Genomic DNA, 22,625 nt, shown 5'->3' with positions numbered 1-22,625 from the left:
CTTGTATTTTAACGTTCAAACGTGCAAATGCTGTATAAAGCCGGCGCATTGAGCCTTCCTCTGTCGACGAGGAAACGCAAAACACATTTACACAAAAGAAAAAATAAAAACACTTTTTAGTAATAATAAGCTTTGTTTTTATATATATAATATAATTTTTTTTTTTTTTTGTTTTATTTTTTAAATTTTAATAAGTAAATAAATACGTAAAATAATATTTGAAAAATAAAAAAAACCGAATGAGAATATAAGGTTTTACGGTCGGCAAAAGGTACGCCTCAATCAAAAGCTAAAAAGTGTTTTTTTTTTTTTTAAATATTCGCGGAGGGTCTGTTACTCATCCCTTTAATGATTCTCGTTTTCAAATAAAAGAGTGTGCTTTTTGCCTGCTGACTATTGTTGTTGACTTTCACAGTTTATTATAAAGTCGAAGAAAATACATATACGTTAACGAGCTACGTTTGATTACCTTGATGATATAAACTAAGAAAAAAAAATTAAAAAACAAATTAATAACTAAAAATATATAATATAAAAAAAAAGCATAATTTTTTGCTTATATATAATATTAAAATATAGTTGTTTTTGTTTGTCCACACCCGCGATTTCCCCCTCAAATAAATAATAATAGTTGGTAACCGGAGTGAGCTGCCCATTTTAGAGACTGTGTAAGCCGCCGTATAATTTTCCACCCACTAAAATAGCCATCGGCGGTATTCCCTAACTATACCTCACTTTTCTCCTCATTCGAAACCTCCCTTTCCTCTTTGTGACTTACTCATGATTATCGGCAAATAAGGTACAGTAACTCTAAAAAATTTTTAATCTTCAATTTTTTTTTTTTACAACTTTGTTATATATATATAACTTTTTTTTTTTTTTTTAAATTTTATATACATGTTATTATTATTTATGTACATATATTCGTTGCAATCAATTTTTTTTTTTTATTTCATTTATAACTTCTCCTCCCCGTGATTTCGTTGGAAATTATTTGGATATATTTATACAAAAAAAAAAACAAAAAAAAATTGCTACTTAATTGGGAGGACGAGCAAGACAAGGGAGGTGGAGTTTTTTTTTTTTTAAATTTTTTTTTCATTGGCATCAGACACTCTCGTTGTGTACACATGGATAAACACTGTGCATATATTATGTCTACATATATACACTATGATTTATTTGCATAAATATATGTATGTATATGAATAATTTTATGTATGTTATATTGATGCATATGTGTTTGTGTATATGTATTGTTAGGTAACATGATTCAACGTGGTATAGGTCAGATTTAAGCCGCCTTTGATATTTAAATCGAATCCGTGCGAGAGTCCTCCACGACCACACGCAGGAATTTACACGTTCCCGTTGGTACCTTTTCAGTATTGAATACCGGCCACCGGCAAATAGTGAGGAAAAAAAAATATATACATATATATATCCAATCGTCAACAGAAATAAATAAAAATAAAAAATATAAATAAATAATATAATCAAGTATGAAAAAAAAGGAAAATGAGGTATAAAAAAATTTTTTGGAATGAAAAAAACGAGAAGCAGACGCAGCATTGAATTAATAAAAAAAAAAAAAAAAAAAAAAAAAATTAAAAACAAAGGATGCGTTGGAAAAAAAAATGGATGGGCTCCAAAAAAAAAAAGAGTTGAAAAAAAGTGTGATGAAAGAATAAATAAATAAATAAATTTAAAAAAAAAAATTTTTTTTTTTAGGAGTGGTGTGTGTGTGTGCCTTGGTCCCGTCAGCCTGTGTTTGGCACCATGATTTTGAGGAGCGTCATTTTGTAAAATGAGATTGAAAAAAAAAAAAAATATTAAAAAAAAAAAAAAGAATTTTGATTTTTATTATAGATGATTTAGAGGGCAAGTTTAAAATAAGAGCGTATAGTGGATGGGCCTGGTCCCGAGTCAAAGAGATGCCCGATTAACTCATCACGCAATTGACTTGTATATAAACTTTTAACATTGACTGTATCGCTAATAAGACACACTGGCCAGTTAGTGCGAGCTCAAAAGACTGAGTAGCAAAATCCGCCTTCAGGGCATAATCCCTCTACCGTCATATCTCAATATACTTGTATCCATAAAAAATTAAATAAACAAGTAAATAAAATTTCAAACACAATATTCTCTTATAATTTTTTTAATTAATTAATTTTAATGCGACAATTAAACTTACACAAATTCAAAATTAATTTAAAAAACATTTTTTTAAATTTTTTTTTACAAAACAACTATGCAATTTGACTAAGCTCTAAAGCTTCCATCAAATAGATTTTATTTTTCTAAATTAAAATCTATCTATAATTTTTTTTTTTGTCATTTAATTTTCCAGAAAAAAAATTAATTAAATCAATAATTAATTACAACAATTTTTACTCATTTTTATTAAAATAAAAAAAAACTATAAATAAATTTAAAAACGAGCTAAATAAATAAACAAAAAAAATTAAAAATTAATAATTAATTATAGCATGATTAAAAACAATTAAAAACTTTTACTTTTACTTATTTTTTTAATGTTTTTTTTATTGTTGTTAATATTTTTAAAAAATTAATAATATAAACATAATTTTGTTTTTTTTTTTTACCATGATAACCCTTATGGATTATATATTTTAAATAATATAAAGAATTTATTTTGGTGATGGTGATGGTGGACACAAGTCCCTGGTTGGTCCATGAGACCACCCGAGTTTCGAGGTGAGTGCCGGCTACCCTGTAATCACGTGTGGCCGTGCCGCGAACCGACAAGACCCAATATCCTTTTCTCTTTATTTTTATTTTGTTATCTCTCTCAAATATCACCTCTTTACCCTCCCCAAAAATATATATATTCATCTCGACAAAATCAAAAGAAATAAAGATAAACAAAGATTCAACCTGAAAACTTTTTTTTTTTTTTTTTTTTTTTTAAATTTATACACACACAACTACACACTTGCAATTTATTTAAAAAAAAAAAATTTTTATATTTTTTAAATCTCATTATAATAATTAATAATATTATGATATTTTTGTTAATTATTTTTATATATAAATAATTTATTTTTTTTTTAGAAAATTTTTGTCGAAATTTATATTGTAATTATTTTAGTGAAAATGGAAAATTAATATACAATTGAAAATGTTATTAGTAAAATAATGTGTGTTTAAATATAAAATCAAAATATGTATGTTTATATGTATACAAATGATGTGGCACGTGCCTGTCAAAGACAGGTGTTTGTGTATTTTAAAAACACTTGTGCAGTACTTTGACATTTTGCTATGACAACTAATTTGCAATTTGATAAGTTTACTGGCATTCTTGCTTTATAACATTTGGACACGTTTCAATGGTCACTATTTAACTTGATGATTAATTACGATACAACACTGTGTTGATAGATCAAGTCTACATATATATATTTATACTAATTTTTTATTTCAACAAATAGAAGATGAAATAAAAAAAAAACAATTCCAACTGTTTTTAAAATTATAGTGTGTATTTTTAAATTAAACTCGACGATTAATAGATTTACCACTCATTTAGCTCACAGTCATTACATCAACTGATTGCAATCAAGATAAAATATAAAATAAATTAACAATTGTTATATTATTTAAGCTATTATAATTAAAAAAAAAAAATATATCACAAATTTTAGATTAAAAATTGATTTATCGTTTAAATTGGAAGAGATTTAAGATAATAAGAGATAGGCGACAGTCTCGACACATTCGACGTGTGTATGGTCATTGAAACGAGATGAAATGGAAAAAAAAAAAAATCATAAAATCGAAAGAGAAAAGATTTTTGCAGGGCAAGAAAAAATGGGGAAAAAAAAATATATTTACAGAAGAAAAGAAGAAGATATATCTTGGACCCCCCAGATAAAAAGAAAAGAGCAAAATGATGATTGGGTGGATGAGGGGTAAAATGACGGTACTCAAGACAAGGCAGATGAAGAGACTGTATGTTGTATATATAAACTGATTTAATTCGTAAATAAAAATATACAGTGCGCGCGCGCAAAAAGCCTCAACCGGCGCCCACTAGGAGTCACTGGTTCTGTAACCGGCGGCGCGTACGATTGACTGCTTCAGTATAATTTCAACTCGTTGTGTGTTCGTATCTCAATTTAATCATATTTATCCTCATTATTTAATTTAAATAATTAATTATACAAAAAATTATTAAAAAAATATTATATTTTATTATTAAAATCATCAAAATTGTAAACAATTTTATTTTTTTTTAAATTTTTTAATTTTTTCCTTTTTTTTTTTCATTAATTTTATTTATTTTTAAATTCAATTTTTTGAAATTTAATTTTAGTTTTTTTGATCTGGATTTTTTTACCTCGATTATAAACACACACAGTTGACGCTTTTCCATCTGGTTTTATTCAAACTGTCAGTGGAAGAGTTTAAATAAATAATATACTCAAAAAGTTTAAGTGGATTTTTTTTTTTTTATTATTTTTCTTTTGCTTACTCAAGTGGATGGTGAAAATTAATATTATTATTGTTTTTTTTTTTTTTTTTTTTGTTGTTAAATTAGATAATTGAGAGTTTTTAATTTTTGGTTATTTTTTTTTTTGAGTGAAATATTAATTTTGTGGTTGATTAAAATTGTGATAAAAATGCCGCGAAATTTTAACACCACGTGCGCGCCCGTTGTGTCAATTGACCCCCTCTTTTTAATATAATATACCCTTGTATATTTTGATGCTACTACTTTTAAATAATGTTTATGTATTGTGATTAAAATACTATCAACAATATTATCGTCAATGAATCAACAGTACAGTATTTATCAAATGACACAACAATGAAATTTGTTTACATTTGTTATCAAAAATCGAAACAGCTGCATTATAATTATCATCATTATCATAAAAATTCAGATAATGAAAATAAAATAAATGAAGAAGAGGATATTAATAAAAAAAATTAATTAATTTATAATAATAATTATTATTTTTTTAAATCAATGAATTTTTAAATGTCGAAATATTATAAATCAATCCTATTTTCATATTATTTTGTTTATCGATATTTATTTGGTTTTGTTAAATGAAAATTATTCAATTTTCTATTCATAAATTAAAAAACAATTTAAACAAAAAATGGACACATGTAATGAATGTTTAAAAATTATATAAATTAGCTGTACAAAAATACAAAGCTAAAAAAAGCTTAAAAAAAAAAAAAGGCTAAAATAATTAATAAATATAAAAATAATAAATGAAAAAATATTATAAATATATAAAACAGAAAAAAAAAAAAAAAAACTTACAAACAAGAAAGAAAAAAGAAAAAAAAAAAAAATATAAAAATGACTGAAACGAGGTCAAATTGCATGATGAAAATATCGTCGCAATATAATCGTCAGAGGGACTGCGACCTCAAGACACTGTTTACCCATCAGTATTGGTGTTTACGGTAATGAAATTAATTAATTAAAAAAAACAAACGTAAATTTCTTTTTTTTCAAAAAAAGAATCCAACTACAGTATCAATCTAATAATTTGATAAATCCTCAACTAAAAACGAAACAACAAGAAGAATCAGAAGAAGAAGAAGAAGAAAAAAAAGAGGAAAAACCAATTAAAAAAGAAAATTAAAAAAAGAAAATATTAAAATATATAAGCTTAATTCCTCCTCATATCCTCTTGTTGTAACTGAGGATAGAGAGGAGGATACAAAGTGCGTATAATATACTTGACGTAAGTCAGGTTGTTGTTGAAGAAGCTCGGATAATGCGGGTTTATTCAATTATAACGGGAATATTGTGCGGCTGGTGGTGTGCACTTGCAATAATTGCGCCACCACCATCCCTAGCAATGATGTCATCCCCATATGATAATTATAATAATAAAAAATTAATAATTAATCAATTATCAAAATTAATTATTGATAATCATAATAATGCTAATGCTAATAATCAATTAATATACAATAATAATCAAAATAATATTAATAATAATCAAAATAATATTGCTAATAATAATCAAAATAAAAATCGTGTATTACGTTCATCATCATCTTCATCATCTTCGTCGTCGTCTTCATCATCTTCTTCATCATCATCTTCGTCATCTTTGTCAACAATACGTAGTAAAAGTGAATCATCACGTGAAAAACGTAAACAATGTAATCGTAAAAATGGTGGTTTATGTCGTGGTAATAATAATAATAAAAATAATAATTGGTGTCCAGATATGGATTTATCAAATCGTGCTTATTTAGCACCAACTGTATTCGAGGGCAAGGCTAGAAGTATGTCCTCATCACGTAAACCCGGATCAAACTATGCTGTGACCTTTGAAGTTAAACAAGTTTATAAAAGTCAATCGGGTTTTCAACCATTAAAAAAAAATGACAGTGTTAGATTACATTTTCGGGATAAAATTGGTAAAAATAATAGTGCTAAATATAAAATTTGTAATAATAGTGAAATTTTAATTGGTGGTAGTGATTATATTAATATTAATAATAAATTAAATAATTTTGTAACACAATCAACAATAAATGATTATGATGTGACAAAATTTGTGAGAGCTGATATTAAACGTGGTAAAGTGTATATTGTTTTTGTTAATCGTGTTGGACCAAGAAATTTTACAATACTTGGTGAACCAGTGATTCGTAATAAAAAAAATGAACAAACTGTGCAAGCTGTTGTACGACCTGATTATGGTTTGTAAATATTACATTTGTTTTTTTCTATTTAAATTTGTTTTTTGTAAAAAATCACATAAAAATTTCAATTTAAATATAGTTTTTATAAATTTTAAAAATAATTTTAATTCTATACTTTTGTTTTCACATCACGTATATAACTATACTTTGAATATTTTGAAAAAATACTTTTTTTATTTTGATAAAAAGCCCTTTTTTTTATTTCATTTTTTATTTCAAATTTAACAAATTGCGGTCATTCCTCAATGAGACACAATGGCATTTAAAAAATTTAATAAAAAAAAAAAAAAAGAAATTTAAGTGAGATATAATTATTAACATTTATATACTTTTTTTTTTATTTTTAAATATAAAAATTAAATTTTTTGTTATATACTGATTTTAATCATGATCGTACAAATTTTAAAAAAATTAATACTTTTATTAAGCTGACGTCATACGACAAATATATATACGTGCTGTAATTTATTATTATTTTTTTCAATACATATATATGTGTCAGTAATTAAGATGATAGTGCCAATGAAACAATACATGTTGCAATGAAGAAAATCGCTCGATTAATATCATAAATCCAATTATCATCATCAATTGACAGCTCATAAATTTTTTTTCCCTTTAATTTTTTTTTCAAACAAAAATTCCTCCTAAACACCAATTTTTTTTCTCCCAATTTAGCAAACTAATCTTCAGCTAAATTAAATACCCTATAATTAATTTATTTATAAATTTATTTACAACAATTTATCGATCATTTATAAAAGAAAAAAAATCAATAAAAAAATTAATTTTTTGTGTTTTATTGATTGAAGTTTCGGCTGTCATTGTAATCCTTATAATCATCATAAAAATTATATTAACAATCCCATTACATACTCATACATATAAACAATTAATTTTTAAATATAATTATTAATATTTTCATGTATGTGTGTGTGTTTGTGTATGTGTTTATCAACTTGTCGGGTGTTTAATAGCTTGTGATGCTGTTTCGCGAAAAATTCTGCACTCGGGGTTGGGTCTCTTAAGACATATATATATGTATTTTTTTTTTTGTACATATTATTTTATATACATATAAATGTTTAAATGTATTATATACATATATAGATGTATGTAACCAAGGCACGTACGGCCCCGTGTGACCATACTCGGACGGAGTTGTCTGTACAACTGCGTGGCCTAACGCTTTCTGTTGCTACTTCAACCGTTTATTTTAAAAAACAACATATATAAACATTATCCTTGTCTCTTTTAACTCGTTACATACCCTTATTAAATACACATCAGACTGCAGGGCGACTCATTTTTTTTTTTCAATACATTTTTTCATTATTAGCTGTAAAAAAAATCTTTTTTTTTTCAAATTTTATATCATATTTTTAATTAGAGGATATGTTTTTTTTTTTTTTACATTATATTTAGAGGATTGATTTTATAGTTAATTTTTAATTGATTAATTTTTTTTTTGTAAATTATTTATACTTGGTTTTGGTAATTTAGCTCTATGGAAAAAATGAATTTATTTTTTGAGCTTTTTTTTTTGGTTTTTAATTGTTGTTTTTGTTTGTTGTTGTTGTTGTTGTTTTTGAATTATTGTAAATTAAACGGTGATTGATACACGAGGTTTTAAAACAACAACGATGCGTGCAATCTTCCTTGAAAACTTTCTTCCGCGAATTCGACCACGAGACCTGATATAGTGGATGCCGGTCACGATCCACGCATGGACGTTTCTGCCCCTTTTACCGCTTTGAAAGCCGACGTTCTTCATATATATATACACCATGTATTACGATCGAAATTCTTTCCAAGTATGTATATATATCGTCAACGCGTTTTTCTCAATTTCTTTTTATTTCATTTTATTATTATTACTTTTATATTTCATTATTTATTTTAATTTTTTTTTTTTTTTTTTTTATTATTAAATTTTTCATCAATTTACGGCTTAATTTAATTTTTTTTTTTTTTTAATTATATTAGATAATTGTTGTTTTTTATCCATTATTAATGAAAAATAAATATATTTTTTTTTAACTCGTTAGTTTAAAATAGAAAATTAATTTTTTTTCAGTCAATAAATTTTTTTTTTTTTTTGGTTTATTTAATAATAAGTAAAATAAATTAATAAACTTTTTTTTTTTTGTTTTTGAAAATTGTATTTTCCTTTGTTGGTTTATTTTAATAATAATTAAATTTTTATTTTTTAAATAATAACTTTTTTTTTATCGTTTTTTTTTTTTTATGCAGTTTGGATTGTGTCTGTTTAAATGTTTATTAAGTTCTTTTATACTTTTTTCTTTTGTTATGACTCTGCTAACTATCATCCTGTGTTTGATTACCTCCCACTATAACTTTTTTTTTTTTTAATATTTTTTGTATTATTTTAATAACACAGATGTACTTGAAGAAAAGGAGAAAATTTATTTTTAATTTATTATTCAGACAAATGATTATTTAAATAATAATAATAACGATAAAAAAAAAAGGTTAAATTTGTTGTAAAGATATAAATAAATTTTACCTTAATCATATAGCCTGCTTTTTTATTTGAAACGGTTAATATACTTTTTTTAAAATCATTTTTAAATCGTATGTAAAATTAGTAAAAGACAAACAAGTGGTAACGGACATTGTGTGGTCAGCCATGCTTGAAATTTTTTTAGTACTATTATAAAAACTATATTTTCAACGAATAATTTACATTTAAAAATTTTAAAATCAATTTTATAATATTAAAAAAAATACCCTTCTTAATTAAAAATTAATTTCAACCCTTAAAAAACAAAAAAAAAAAAAAATCCAAAAATTAAAGAAATAAAATAAATTTTCCTAGTTTTAAATAAATAAATAAACAGCTAAATAAATTACCAAAATTATGAAATTAAATTTTTCAAATACTTGAAAAACTATTAAATAAAATAAAGTAAAAAATTTTTATCTAAATAAAAAAATTATTAAAATAGTTATAAATAAATTAACAAAAAAAAAAAAAAAAAATTAAATTTGTATTTTTATTTGTATTACTTTTAAAAGTTTTCCAACTAAATTATATTAATATTTATTCAACAGGCATATTTTTATTGTTTATTTTAATTTAACTTTAAATATTTGTTTGTAAATATGAAAAATAAAAATATATGTAGGGTAAGAGAGTAAAATAGAGCAGGTTAATTATCAAGGCAATTGATAAATAGGTTCCAAGTAAGCGCCGTTCAACTCATTTGATGTATGTTGAAAGAAACAATAGTTGGCAAGGGGAATAGAGGGGAAATATATATGAATGTTAGAAATAAATATAAATATATAAGTATGTTGGTTAACGAAATGAAACCAAGCAAGTTGTATGTTTCGAAGAGTTTTAGTTGGATCGTCTAATTATAGTAGCAAGCCCAACACCATGGCTCCTGTGTGTAATCTACGTTTATATATAAAAATAGAAAGACTGGGATGCGTTTCGTCGTTTTATTTTATTTTTTTTTTTTCATTTATTCTTTTCCTTTCCTTTTTTATTACTTGTGTTTATAGAGACGAAAATGCCTCGTGCTTAAGATACTTGTCACACTTTGTTATATATATGTTAAAATTTCATGAAAAAAAAATTTTTTAAATTTACAAAAATTAATTTAATTATATCAACAGTATATTTAAATTAATTAATAAATATTTTCTTAAAAAATATGTAAATATGTCGTTAAATTTTGATAGTCAATTAAATAAAAATTAAATTACCAAAAAAAAAAAAAAAAATATAATATAATTGTGACAAGTTATTATTAATGCTTAAATTATTTAATTTATTTTTTTTTTTTAAATTTCTATTTTTATAAAAAAATATTAAAACACAAAATACGTCATTTAATGTGTACCACATATTGTGTATACTCATAAACACCCACATGTATTTTTTTTATGAAAAAAAAATTTTTATAAAATTGTTTTTTCTTTATTAAATAACATTATTAATTAATGAAATTATAATTTCAATTTTTATCTATTTTGTATTTAATAAAATCCATTGTACTATGAAGATAAATAAATTATTTATTCATTAAAAAATTAATAATTAATAATTTATAAAATTTTGAAAAAATAATATTTTGATATTAATTACAGTAAGAGAAGTGACATTGTCAGAGCTCAGGGACTCTGTTGCGAGAACCCGAGAAAGGGTAAAGCTCGTGTGTAGAACAAGAGGTTCACCACCTCCACGTGTTCATTGGCTCAAGGACGGTGTGCCACTTAATCCACGTAGGGGACTTAAAATTCAACATAAAAGGTGAGATTAATAATTGACAAAAATATTTCATCAATTAATAATTTATTTATTGCTTTTTTTAATGAAAAAAACAAACAAGTAAATTCATTAATATTAATTGAAAAATAAATATAAATATTCTTTGACAATTTTCTAATTTTGTGCGACAGGAAAAATCGACATACTGTCTAGACTAGTACTCATCCACAGTCTTCTAATTCTATTTATATATATATTCCACCTCGTTCATACAAGTCGGCAGTTTTTTGCTTTCTTTCATCTGCCCCCTCAAGACGTTATCTTTTTCCTTATTTTCACTTGCCTTTTTTTTTTTATTATTTTTTTTCTCTCAACACTTTGCAATATCTTTAAGAATATAAAATTAAAGTCAAGTGGTTCTACTTATAAATTAAGTACAACACTCAAATTTATCTTGTAATATTTTATATATTTTTTTTTATGATTTTATTTTGAATATAATTAGGTTTTTTTGTTTTGTTAATGATTAGAAGAAGATCAAAAGTTGTTATATCATCAGCACGACCAGAGGACAGTGGTCGTTATGAATGTATTGCTGAAAGTACATCAGGTTATCGGGCATCACTTGCTGCCCAGCTTCTAGTCGACCACGATACCAAGATTCCAGATACAAGTAGGTTTTTTTTGTTTTTTTTTTTTTGATATTTTAATATTTATTTTTATTTTTGGACAGTCCTTATTTTTTTTTTTTTCTTCTTTTTTTTTTGGTTTTTTTTTTTATATTTTTTTGTATTGATAAAATAGGGATAATTAATTGATGAATTAATTTAATATATTAATTATTCAGCGACGGTGGCGTGGCCTCGACAGGAGCAGCCCTGTCCAATGGCAGGTGATTTTTGCATGAATGGTGGCACCTGTCTATTCTTTGAAACCGTCGGCGAGCCGGCATGCAGGTAAATATTTTATTATTAAATATCCTGGTTACAGTATCTTGAACAAAAATTTCCTTATCGAAATATAACAAAATATTCTCCCGAAAAAAAAAGATAAATAATGATTAAAAACATGGTAGAAAATATGACACAAGAATTGCATCAACTAGCAAGTTTAAAATAAATAAATTACAAATTAATATCAAAGATTTGCATGAATTATCTTATCAATAATATATAATAATAAATTTGAAAAAAAATAAATAAAATAAATAAAAATTTTGTACAATATTTAAAATGTAAATATTAAAAAAATTAAATTTTAAAAAATAATAACATTTAGTCATTACAATACAATGATTAATTAATTTATTTTTAAATTAATTAATTTTAAATTTATCCAAAATATATGATTAAAGTTAATTTAATAAAATAAATAAATTTTTAAATTAAATATTTATTTATTTATCATAAATATACTGTTGTTATTATTTTTTTAAAATTTTCAATTTTCATAATATTATTTTGTTTATATTTTACCATGCTTGTATTATTTTATTAATGATTAATTTTAATTTTACCGCAATATCTAATGTTTTTTTCATAAAAAAGAATATTGTTTTTTTTTAGAAAATGATGATTCAAAGTATAATTCAATCGCAAAATTTGTGTTCAGGATATTTTAACCTTAATTAATTAATATTCAATTGACTAATGTAAAATTATTTTTTTTCAACATATTAAATATAAAATACAACACTTTCAACCAGACAAGTAAAAAATAAAAATAAAAAAAATGATGTCTAGTCAAAACAATTCATGAAGCAAAAAATAAGGAGAAAATGAATCTTAAAAAAAGCTAATAAAAAAAAAGAAAAAAACAAATCCACCTATATAAAAATAATCTGAATTTATGAAAGAAAAAGATAATGAAAAACAAAGTAGAAAAAAAAATAAAAATAATTTAATAAATCGGAGCTTAAAGTTGAAGCAAGTGCCGAGACATCTAAATTTTCGCGACACATCTGTGAAACAGTGGCAAATGCCCAAGCATATTCACTTGTTACTTGTGTTCCATAGTATTTTCGAAATGAAAGCAAAAGTAGATGCTGAAAAAAAATAAAATAAAATAATAAAAAAAGACCAAGAAGAATAAAAAATAAAAATAAAATAAAAAATAAAAAAAATCATCCACACTTTCAAACCCACACATATCAAGTCAAAAAAAAAAAAAAAAGAAAAAATATATATATCTCCCTCTGTATATACCTTCTCAATTTCTTACTTGAATAAAAGAGAAAATAGATAATTCCATCTCATTTTCGTATGTTCAATTTATAAATAGAATACGAGACCAAATTATTTTCCAGCAAAGAAACATCTCGAGTTCCCCCTTTGCAACTTTTATATACTTGGTTTATCTCTAAAAGTAGCTATTGAATACAGTAATACAATTTTATATTCAACCCCTGCGTTTCTACAAAAATCCACCCTAATCCCCCAAAAAAAAAAAAAAATAAAAATAATCCATATAAATAAATAAATCAAGACTCAAGAAGAAGAAGAACCCTCAAAGAGTCAATTATTTTCATTCAACTACTCTCTTTCTATATTTTCTCAATCCCACACACCGGCATATTTTTTAAGTTAAATAAAAATCAAAAATTAATTACAACAAATGAGTAAAAAAAACAGCTTAATTTTTTTTTAAGTCAATTTTATATACACGTAATATATATGTTAGTTTTTTAAATATATAAATATATTTTTTCTCAAAATAAACTCGTTAAAATGAGCATTGAAACGATGACAGTTAAATTTCTGCTGAGTGAATGAAAGTTTGCAATATATACCTACTTGGTTTGAACCATATATATATTATTAAATTGATTTTTTTTTTTTTTTTATTGTTGCTTTTACGTTAAAAGAATATTATAATTATTTTTGTTTAATATTTGAGTTGTTGAGAATTAATACATTTCATTGACGACAGGAGAGAACGTTGACTTAGCCGAATGATGTCTCAAAGTAAGATTGTTATTACAGATGTGCTGAGGGGTTCACTGGTCTACGATGCGAGACCAAGGACGTTATAAGTACCGGAAGTGTGTACAATCGTCATCGAGCACCATTCTCATGCAAGCTTGGATTATCAACCTCATACTATTGCTAACGTGTCATGAATGCCAAATAAATTTTTTTTTTTTTTTCTTTTTTTACATATTAATATCATCATTGCTAATAACAGTAATTTTTTTTTTTTTTTTAATTATTATTGTAAACAATTGTTGGAGAAAAAAAAACAAAAACTTTGGCGTTCCTTATGAATTTTAGAATTTTTTTTTTTTATATCGAATATGATATATATTTTAATAATATATTTATATAGATGAAAATATTTAATTAATAATAAAATAAAAATAATTTACTTGAAATTAAAATATTAGAACATTTTATCTAACAAATTAAAATAGATCTTTTTTTTTAGATAAATATTTAAAATGAATTTTAAAGAAATAATATTATCGATAGAAATTTTAATGAAGATTTTTCTTTTTTTTTTAAAACGAAATTTTTAAAGAGATAATTCAGGAAGAAAAAAAAAAGAAAAAAAATATTAATTTTGTTGTGAATAATTAGTGAGTATTATTATAGAGATTTTTTTTTGTTTTTTTTTTTAAAAAAATACTAGCTTTTTGAATTAAGATGGATAGAAAATTTTTTCCATGACAAAATGCCATCAAAAATCGCTAATTTCAGAGCAACACACCCACGATTTTTTTTTTTTTCTCTCTGATTTTTGTTTTTTTTTTTTAAAAAACGATCCTACACGTTTCATTTGTGAAATAAATATACCAAAGAAGTGTCCTAAAAAACACTGCCGACTGCGAACACATAACTACACTTTGTATAAAAAATATATAAAATATTTTTTTAATAATAAAAAGTGATTTGATATTAGCGACAATATACTAATCAAATAATAGCTCACAACGAAAACTAAATAAACAAATATAAATAAAAAAAAAAATTCTCGTTGTTCTTTTTAAAACTAATTTAAACAAAAAAAAATAATAATAAATTTATATTTCAACGTAAAAAAATATTGCCGAATATTATTTCGATAATTCTATTTATGTTTTATACTACCGTTGTTATTAATTATTATAATTAAATATTTAAATCACCACATGTAAATACATGTATGCATAATTAAGTTAACATGTACATGGAAACAACCATTAAAAAAAACATCCACAATCCCAAGTTGCATAATTTTTTATTTGTAAAAAAAAAGAAAATAAAAAAAAAAAAGATAATAATGAAAGAAATATAGTAAAAAAAAAAAAAAATGATAATAATAAAATTTAAAAAACAAAAATGAATATTTAATTTATTTATAAATAGTTTAAGTTATATATTTTCGTTAAAAAATAATGAGATTAATTTTTGTTTTGTTTTTTTATTTCGATGATTTTAGTCTCTGCTAATTCATCATTCTGTAATTTTAATTTTATATTTAATTTAACTTTGATGTTTTTTTATATTTTTATATTTTTTTTTTTCATGGCATGAGATATGTGCGGATATGCGTGTCTGTTAAAAAAAAATAAAAAAAATAAAACCATTTGGATGAGTATGAAAAAACGAATAAACTGGCCAAGAGTAACCGACACTGGCTAACAGTCTAAAAATCACAGCAAGATAGGTGAACACACATATGATTCACGATGTTCCAAAATAGAACATAGAGTCGTTTGCCCTCAGTAAAACTCTTACTCTTGTCTCTCATTTAAATTATTTATTTATTTTTTTAAACATTTTATATTTTGCCCCAAAAAAACAAAAATTAAATTAAAAAAATATTTCAATTAATTTGTTTTTTTTTTTTTGTTTTATAAACGATAATAATTATTAATATTTTTTGGACTAGTTGCAAAATAAAGCTCTCTTAATTCTTCATTTAAACAGAGGTAAGTTGGTTACGTTATAATTATACATACGAGGGGACGATGCACCGTGAAAGACGTCGACCTCGATGCGCCACGACGCCACAAAAAATCATCATCAAATTTTAAACTAAATTTATAAAATTCATAAAAAAAAATATATATTTTTTAAAAATTATTAAACTACATTTATATAGAATAATAAAACTTTGTTTTATTTTTTTCTTTTTATAAATTATATAGAAAAAAAAAAAAAGAAATAATCAAAAAACTTTTTTAGAAAATTAAATTTATTAGAGTAAAAAAAATAATAATAAATGAAAAATAAAAAAAAATTGATACTTATACATATGTAATGGAAAAACTTGGCAAAGATTTTCAGAGTACTTGGCGACGAATTTCACATCCGTGGCCAAGATAAACTTAATGGTTCACGGTAATTCGAGACTTCCGACAGTTACGACAGTCTCCAGTCCCTTGAGTTTCATATTATTAAAAAACCCAGAAAGAGCTCATACGTAACTGACGATGTTTTAATTTCTTACATTAATATATATTATTTTTAATTTTTATAATTATCAAGTTAACTATTTTGTTGTTGACAATTTATTTTTTATTATTATTTTTTACTTAATTTTTATTTTATCATAGAAAATATATTTTTTTCTTTTTGTTATTTTATTAATCAGCAATTATTTATGTGATTAATTTTTTTTAAATAAAGAAAAATGTTAGTAGAAAAATTATGAATGACTTACAAAAAAAAAAAAAATGTGATTTAGTGGTGAAATTTGTGAATGTAATGTTCATGTATTTCTGTAACTGACAATTGTATCCATTTTGTGTATTGAAGTTGAAAATGATCGCAGTTGTACTTCTTGACTGTTGGCAATGAATACTGGTTGTGTTTCATCCCATTCTTTTGGTATTCCACAGTTTGGTACTGTGTAGGTCAATATATCAAATGAACATAGACAATCCAGTAGTGGCAAAAAGCTAACAGTACCTGCAACAATTTCATTATCAACAATTTGTAATTTCATTTATTAAAATTTTCATTAAATTATTTATCAAAGAATATTTAAATTTTGTTTTATATTTAATTGGTTTAATAATTAATAAATAAATGCCATATTTGTCAAATAATTTAATGAATTTATTGAGATATATTTTAATGTAAATTTGTAAAACTTTATGAAGCCAAAAACCTAGTAGAAATTTAAATAAATAAATGACTAATTTGTTGTTAAATATTACCTCTCTTTATAAACTAACTAATAAATCATTTTAAAATATCAAAAATGTATTCAATTTATTGATCAATGCTTTCAACAGACTAGATCCGAAAATAAATAATAAATTGATTATGTTTTACTCCAAAAAGTGTTGAAGATTTATGATAATCATTAGTAATTAATTTCTTAAAAATAATAGTAATTTTTTTTTATCTAAATAACTAAAAACTTTACGAATTTATTGATCAATTTAGAAATAAATTAGATTGTTTATTTTTATTGTAATTAAATTTCGAAAAAATTGATTTAGCTTGTTGGCTTGTAGAAAAAATGAAATGAATTATTTATAAAATTCAAGATGACAAAAAGAAAAAGCGAAATATCTAAATGATAATTGAATAAATGAATATTAATGATGATTAATTTACCAGTAATTTGTCTAATGACTTCACGTATTTCCTTTCGAATAGACTGTGTATCTTTGGTGCCAACTTCAGACAAATCTGATGATCCATCATTATTATCTTTACCTTCATAATCAACTTTAAAATCCCATTTTTCTAATACTTCTTTTGTATTAACATTTGTTATAACAAGAGTAACTTGTTGTACTTTTTTTTGTACAAGCCATTCTTCAATTTGACCAAGAACAGTATCAAAAAATGTTTTTATTTTTTCATCAGTTGACATGAGAATAAATAATCCAAAATTTTCTTTTGCCTCAAATGTTTCTGGTGGATAAATTCCTCTTTGATACAAGATACTATTTATTCCATAAACTAAAAAAAATTAATTTAATTAATTAAACAATTTAAAGTGAAAATAAAATCAAACAATTTTTACTCAATTTTCAGTCGAAAAAAAAAAAAAAAAAGAAGACCAAGAGACAAATTTAATGAAAAGAAAAAAAAAACTTACGAAGATATTCTCTGACTAATTCAGCTGATCCTTTGAGTGTGATACACTTGGCTTTTTGTTGTGTCTCCATATTTACAATCAATTAATTATCAAATTAAATTGATTATAAATATATATTAAATTTGATTAACAACAAAAAAAAAAAAAAAACCGCCAATTGAGTAGGACTTAATTTTTATTTTCTAGGTTAAACATGGACTTGTTGATGATTTTCCGTTTGTATTTTTCAAACAAACGCGTCATAAAAATATAAATAAATAAAGTATATATTTTGATATAGTTTATGTCAAATGCGCCATATTTATTTTGTCGGTAAAAAAATTAACTACAATTGATCAACAAATTTCGATTTTATCAACTTACTTGTCGGCCATATTGCGACGAAATCGAAATATAAAAATGAAATATGAAATAATCAAATATAATTAATTATATATCCCAATAATTAATAGAAAAATGATAAATATTCAATCACCTAATTTTTTTAATTGATAAAACAATTTTTTTCAATATTTTCCATAAAAAAAACGCAGAAAATATTTAACTTCAAGCAGAAAAATTGTTGTACTTTTCAGATTTTAATATCATCAAATTCATTAATAATTTATAAAATTGCATAATCTAATTAATAATAATTAATAATAATAAACATTTTGCAAATTAATTTAAATATTTTAAACCAAAATTCATTTAATAAATATTTAATTACTGTAATTTGCAAAAAAAAAATACAAAAATTTACTTTTCATTTCGTTTATTTGTTATTAAAAATTATTTATTTATAAATAAATAAATAAATTGTTGAATTTATAAATAGTACAAGTATCTTGTAATTTTTAAAATTAAATATAAAAAATATAAATTGTAATTATTATTAAGTTGGCTTTCATGACAGAGACACAATCACAAATTGTAAATTGCGCTTTATTGAGACAGCCTAAATATTTACATCGGTTGCATCGTTTGTTCAATTATTATTTTAAAACACACAATGATAGACGGTAACATATCAATGGAAGAAGACACTGAATTACGAGATTTAGTAGTACAAACACTTGAAAATAATGGTGTACTTCCAAAAGTTAGAGTAAGTAATCATCAAATTAAAAAACAAATAATAATTTTATTATTTTAAGGTTAATCAAGGCCAATGTCTATGTATGCATGTATGTGTTTAAAAACGCAATAAGTTTATTGAACTGTTGATATATTTTATAATTTATAATAAAAATAATTTTAAAAAATAATTAATTTATATTTATTTATATTTATAAACAGGCACAGCTACGAGCCAGTGTTTTTTTGGCACTTGAAGAACAAGAATCCGTAGTGGTAAGTTCATCATCATCAACACCATTAAAAAAAAAAAAAAAAATAACACTACTTAGTTCTTTGAAAGCTATTTTTATTGATAATATAAATAAAATAATAATAATAGTAATACTTATTTAAATTTACAGAATCCAGAACCATTATTGAGTAAAACAGTAAAACAATATCTTGAAAATACAGAAGGTAAATTATTATTTTCATTAGTTAGAGAATTTCTTGAATATTTTGGTTTGGATTATACAATATCAGTGTATGATCCAGAAACATATATTGGAAAAGATTATAATTACATTGGTAGAAATAAATTGAGTGAAAAATTGGGAATAAATACAACAGAACCATTGCTTGGTGAATTATTAAAAAATACATTAAATAATATTATAAATAATAAAGAAAATAAAACTAATGATAGCAATAATAAAAAATTAAATGAAACGACAGCAACAACAACAACAGCAACAGCAACAACGACAATAAATAATGAAGAAACAGCAACAACAAATTTTAATAACGAAACATTCGAAATATCTGTATCAAACATTGATCACAATAATACAACAAAAACATTATCATCAAATAATAATGATGACAATGATACTGAAGATGATGATGGTGATGACAATGATGATGATGATGATGATGACGATGATAATTCATCGGATAAAGCTGATAGTATATCTGATTTTAGTCATGACATACCAATTAATGTGACAATAACTGATAAAAAAAATAATGAAAATATGTCTATTAATAATGCAACACTCAGGGAAAGTACAAGTGTCATTGATAATGATAATGAAATGAAAAAAAAAATTAATAACATTATAATAACAGATGATAATCAAAATACGAGCTGCTCAAAACAAATGACAACATTTGATAATACAAATAATATTATATTGAATGAGCATTTAAATAAATATGATGATAATAATGATAATACAAATATTAAATTAAACAATGTTAATACACATAATAATGCTCAATATAATAATAAAATTGATATTGATAAAAATTTTGGTAAAACAGTTTATTTTGATGAAATAATTAATGATGGAAAAAATGAAAAAATTAATTTGAAAAATAGTGATACTTTACTTGGTCATTTACCACCAATTGTTGTTAATAAAAATAATTCAATATTTAGTGATTTGCCACCTTTAAATGGTAAAAAAACTAATATCAATGATTTAAAAGAATTAATGGATATTGGATTGGGTGAGTTGTTTATTTTTATCTATTTTTAAACATGAAATTTTAGGAATCTTTTTTTTTTGTTTTTGCTAATAATTAATTTATTATTAAAATTTAGGTTATTAGTTATTTAAAAATATTTTCTTGGAATTAATCTCAATTTACTCGTGGTTGTTTTTTATTTGTAAATTTATTATTATTATTATTTTTTATGTTGTTAGCGAATTTCGAATAATAAAATTAATTTTGTTTTTGTTTTTTTACGTAATCGAAATTTTGTACTCAACTGGCCATTGAAAAAGTTAACAAAATAAATCAAGGAATAATTAGATCTATGTGCGTTTTGATAAGGGTAATAGTCACTTGTTTTTTTAATTGTTTTAAGCAAAATTATATTGTATCTGTCTGACCGAGCATGGACTATTACTACTTGAAAAATAATACAAGCACAAATTTGGCTGTAACTTTTCAAAAAATGGCTAGATTTTTTAACGTTTTTATTCAAATTAAATAAATATAATAATTCTAATACAACACAATTAAACTTTTCCAATTTTTATATCTAAATTTTTTTATTTTAATCAATATTTTCTCTAAAAAATTTTTATAAATACGTGCATTTTGAAATAAAGCTTCAACCTACAATTTGTTAAAAAAAAAAATTCAAAATACTTGAATTTATAAACTTTTAAATAACATTAAAACAAAAAAAAATAAAATTTCCTAAAATTTCAATTACTTTATTTTAAATCTATGAAAATTCAATGTTTTTTTTTGTTAATAATTAAATGATTATTCTAGCAGTTGATACAGTTGATGCAGTTGATAATTACGAAGAAGATTTTGTATCATCAGCATCAGGAAGTGCAAATGAACAAAGTCCAAAAAAATTAATTGAAAAAAATAATATTAAAATTGATAAAAAAACTAAAACCGATGAAATAAATAATAGTACAAGAAGCGAAGAAATAACTGAAGACATTGATGACATTGAAGAAGTACTCAGTGCAAATGTATCAAGCGTGAGTGACTCAATTGTTATTTGAAATTTTTTATTAATAATATTTATAATAATAATATACCCAATGAAAAAGGTAAGTCGCTGGCCGACGATTAATATTATTCAAAAACAATTTATAAATGAAAAAAAAAAAATACATTATCAATCCATCGAGTGAAAACATTGTGTTCTATATTCCAGCTTGAAGATGCCAGTGCAGATAAAAATTTATCTAATTTTTCAATGGGTATTACGACAAAACGAGAAGAAGCTTAGCTTTTAATTATTATTTATTTATTATTAACATTTTTTTTTTTTTGTTTTTAAATCTATTAATGTTTTAGAAACGTGTGTTCACATTTAAATATTTTCCTGCATTTTTAAAAACAAAAAAAAAAATTTAAATACAATATCATTAAATTGTTAATGATTAATTGAACAAAAAAAAAAATAATTATTATTCAGTGTCAATAACAAAACACTGCCAGGTGTGGCTCAATAATTGACATTGCACTGCAAAAAAAAAAAAAAAACGTAGGAAGAAAGTCTAGCTAAAGAAAAAAAAATTGTACAGATATCTAAAAGAAAATTTTCTTCATGTAATATTTTTCTACATTTTTTATAAAATAATAAACAATAGATATATTAATATTATAAAATACGGGTCATTTTAAATCAAAATAATTATTGAAATATTTTTCTGTTTTTTTTTCTGTTAGATAATTATTATTGTGACAATTTAAAAGAGACAATTTTCCTCCTACGTTTTTCTGTTGACGCGTATAGTATTACTATTATTTTAATTTACCTGATAGTCAATGTTTTTTTTTTTTTCTTTTTTTCGATAGTAATAAATTATTGGTAAAGAAAAATTAGACAGGAAAAAAAATAACAAATATTCATCGAAAAAGTCTGTTAATTTGTTTCGTTTTTTTTTCTACAAATTTGTGTTTTTGTTTAGGATTTCGAAAATTTATATCACGACTGTTTGTGTGTATTACCTCATTCGACTTAAATAATAATTTTACAAAGTTGTGTGACTTTGTAATGCCAGTTAATTATCCGTCTTTGAATGTGGATTGCCCATTAATATTTTAAAAATAGATGTTG

The 22,625-nt window shown here is 23.1% G+C and overlaps 3 protein-coding genes across 4 annotated transcripts; 2 read left to right on the top strand and 1 right to left on the bottom strand.

Annotated features, from left to right (window-relative positions):
* Positions 1-6,011: 6,011 nt before the first annotated feature.
* Positions 6,012-14,117, top strand: LOC122854064 (protein vein; the record flags this gene model as incomplete). The annotated part of the gene is made up of 5 exons (XM_044154477.1): positions 6,012-6,708; positions 10,831-10,993; positions 11,482-11,624; positions 11,799-11,907; positions 13,933-14,117. Coding segments are annotated over 5 exons (1,239 nt in total), but the record flags the coding sequence as incomplete, so codon positions are not given.
* Positions 14,118-16,158: 2,041 nt separating this feature from the next.
* On the bottom strand, positions 16,159-18,303 carry LOC122855766 (mitotic spindle assembly checkpoint protein MAD2A). The gene is made up of 3 exons (XM_044157354.1): positions 17,990-18,303; positions 17,500-17,850; positions 16,159-16,842 (listed from the first exon to the last, which is right to left on the bottom strand). The coding sequence occupies exons 1-3, from the start codon at positions 18,057-18,059 to the stop codon at positions 16,643-16,645; spliced, it is 621 nt and encodes a 206-aa protein (XP_044013289.1). The 5' UTR covers positions 18,060-18,303; the 3' UTR covers positions 16,159-16,642.
* Positions 18,304-18,871: 568 nt separating this feature from the next.
* On the top strand, positions 18,872-22,004 carry LOC122855765 (myb-like protein D). Of its 2 annotated transcripts, none has more exons than XM_044157351.1 (5): positions 18,872-19,076; positions 19,268-19,321; positions 19,450-20,539; positions 21,320-21,537; positions 21,717-22,004. In XM_044157351.1, exons 1-5 carry the CDS (start codon positions 18,981-18,983, stop codon positions 21,789-21,791), a joined length of 1,533 nt encoding a protein of 510 aa, XP_044013286.1. In that variant the 5' UTR covers positions 18,872-18,980; the 3' UTR covers positions 21,792-22,004. The 2 variants fall into 2 exon arrangements, with proteins under 2 accessions (XP_044013286.1, XP_044013287.1); XM_044157352.1 differs by having other exon boundaries at positions 21,320-21,609.
* The last annotated feature ends 621 nt before the right edge of the window (positions 22,005-22,625 follow it).

This window comes from Aphidius gifuensis, linkage group LG4 (genome assembly GCF_014905175.1).
Source record: "Aphidius gifuensis isolate YNYX2018 linkage group LG4, ASM1490517v1, whole genome shotgun sequence".
NCBI lineage: Eukaryota > Metazoa > Arthropoda > Insecta > Hymenoptera > Braconidae > Aphidius > Aphidius gifuensis.
Note: the sequence above shows the minus strand (reverse complement) of the source record. Positions and strands in the feature narration are given on the sequence as shown.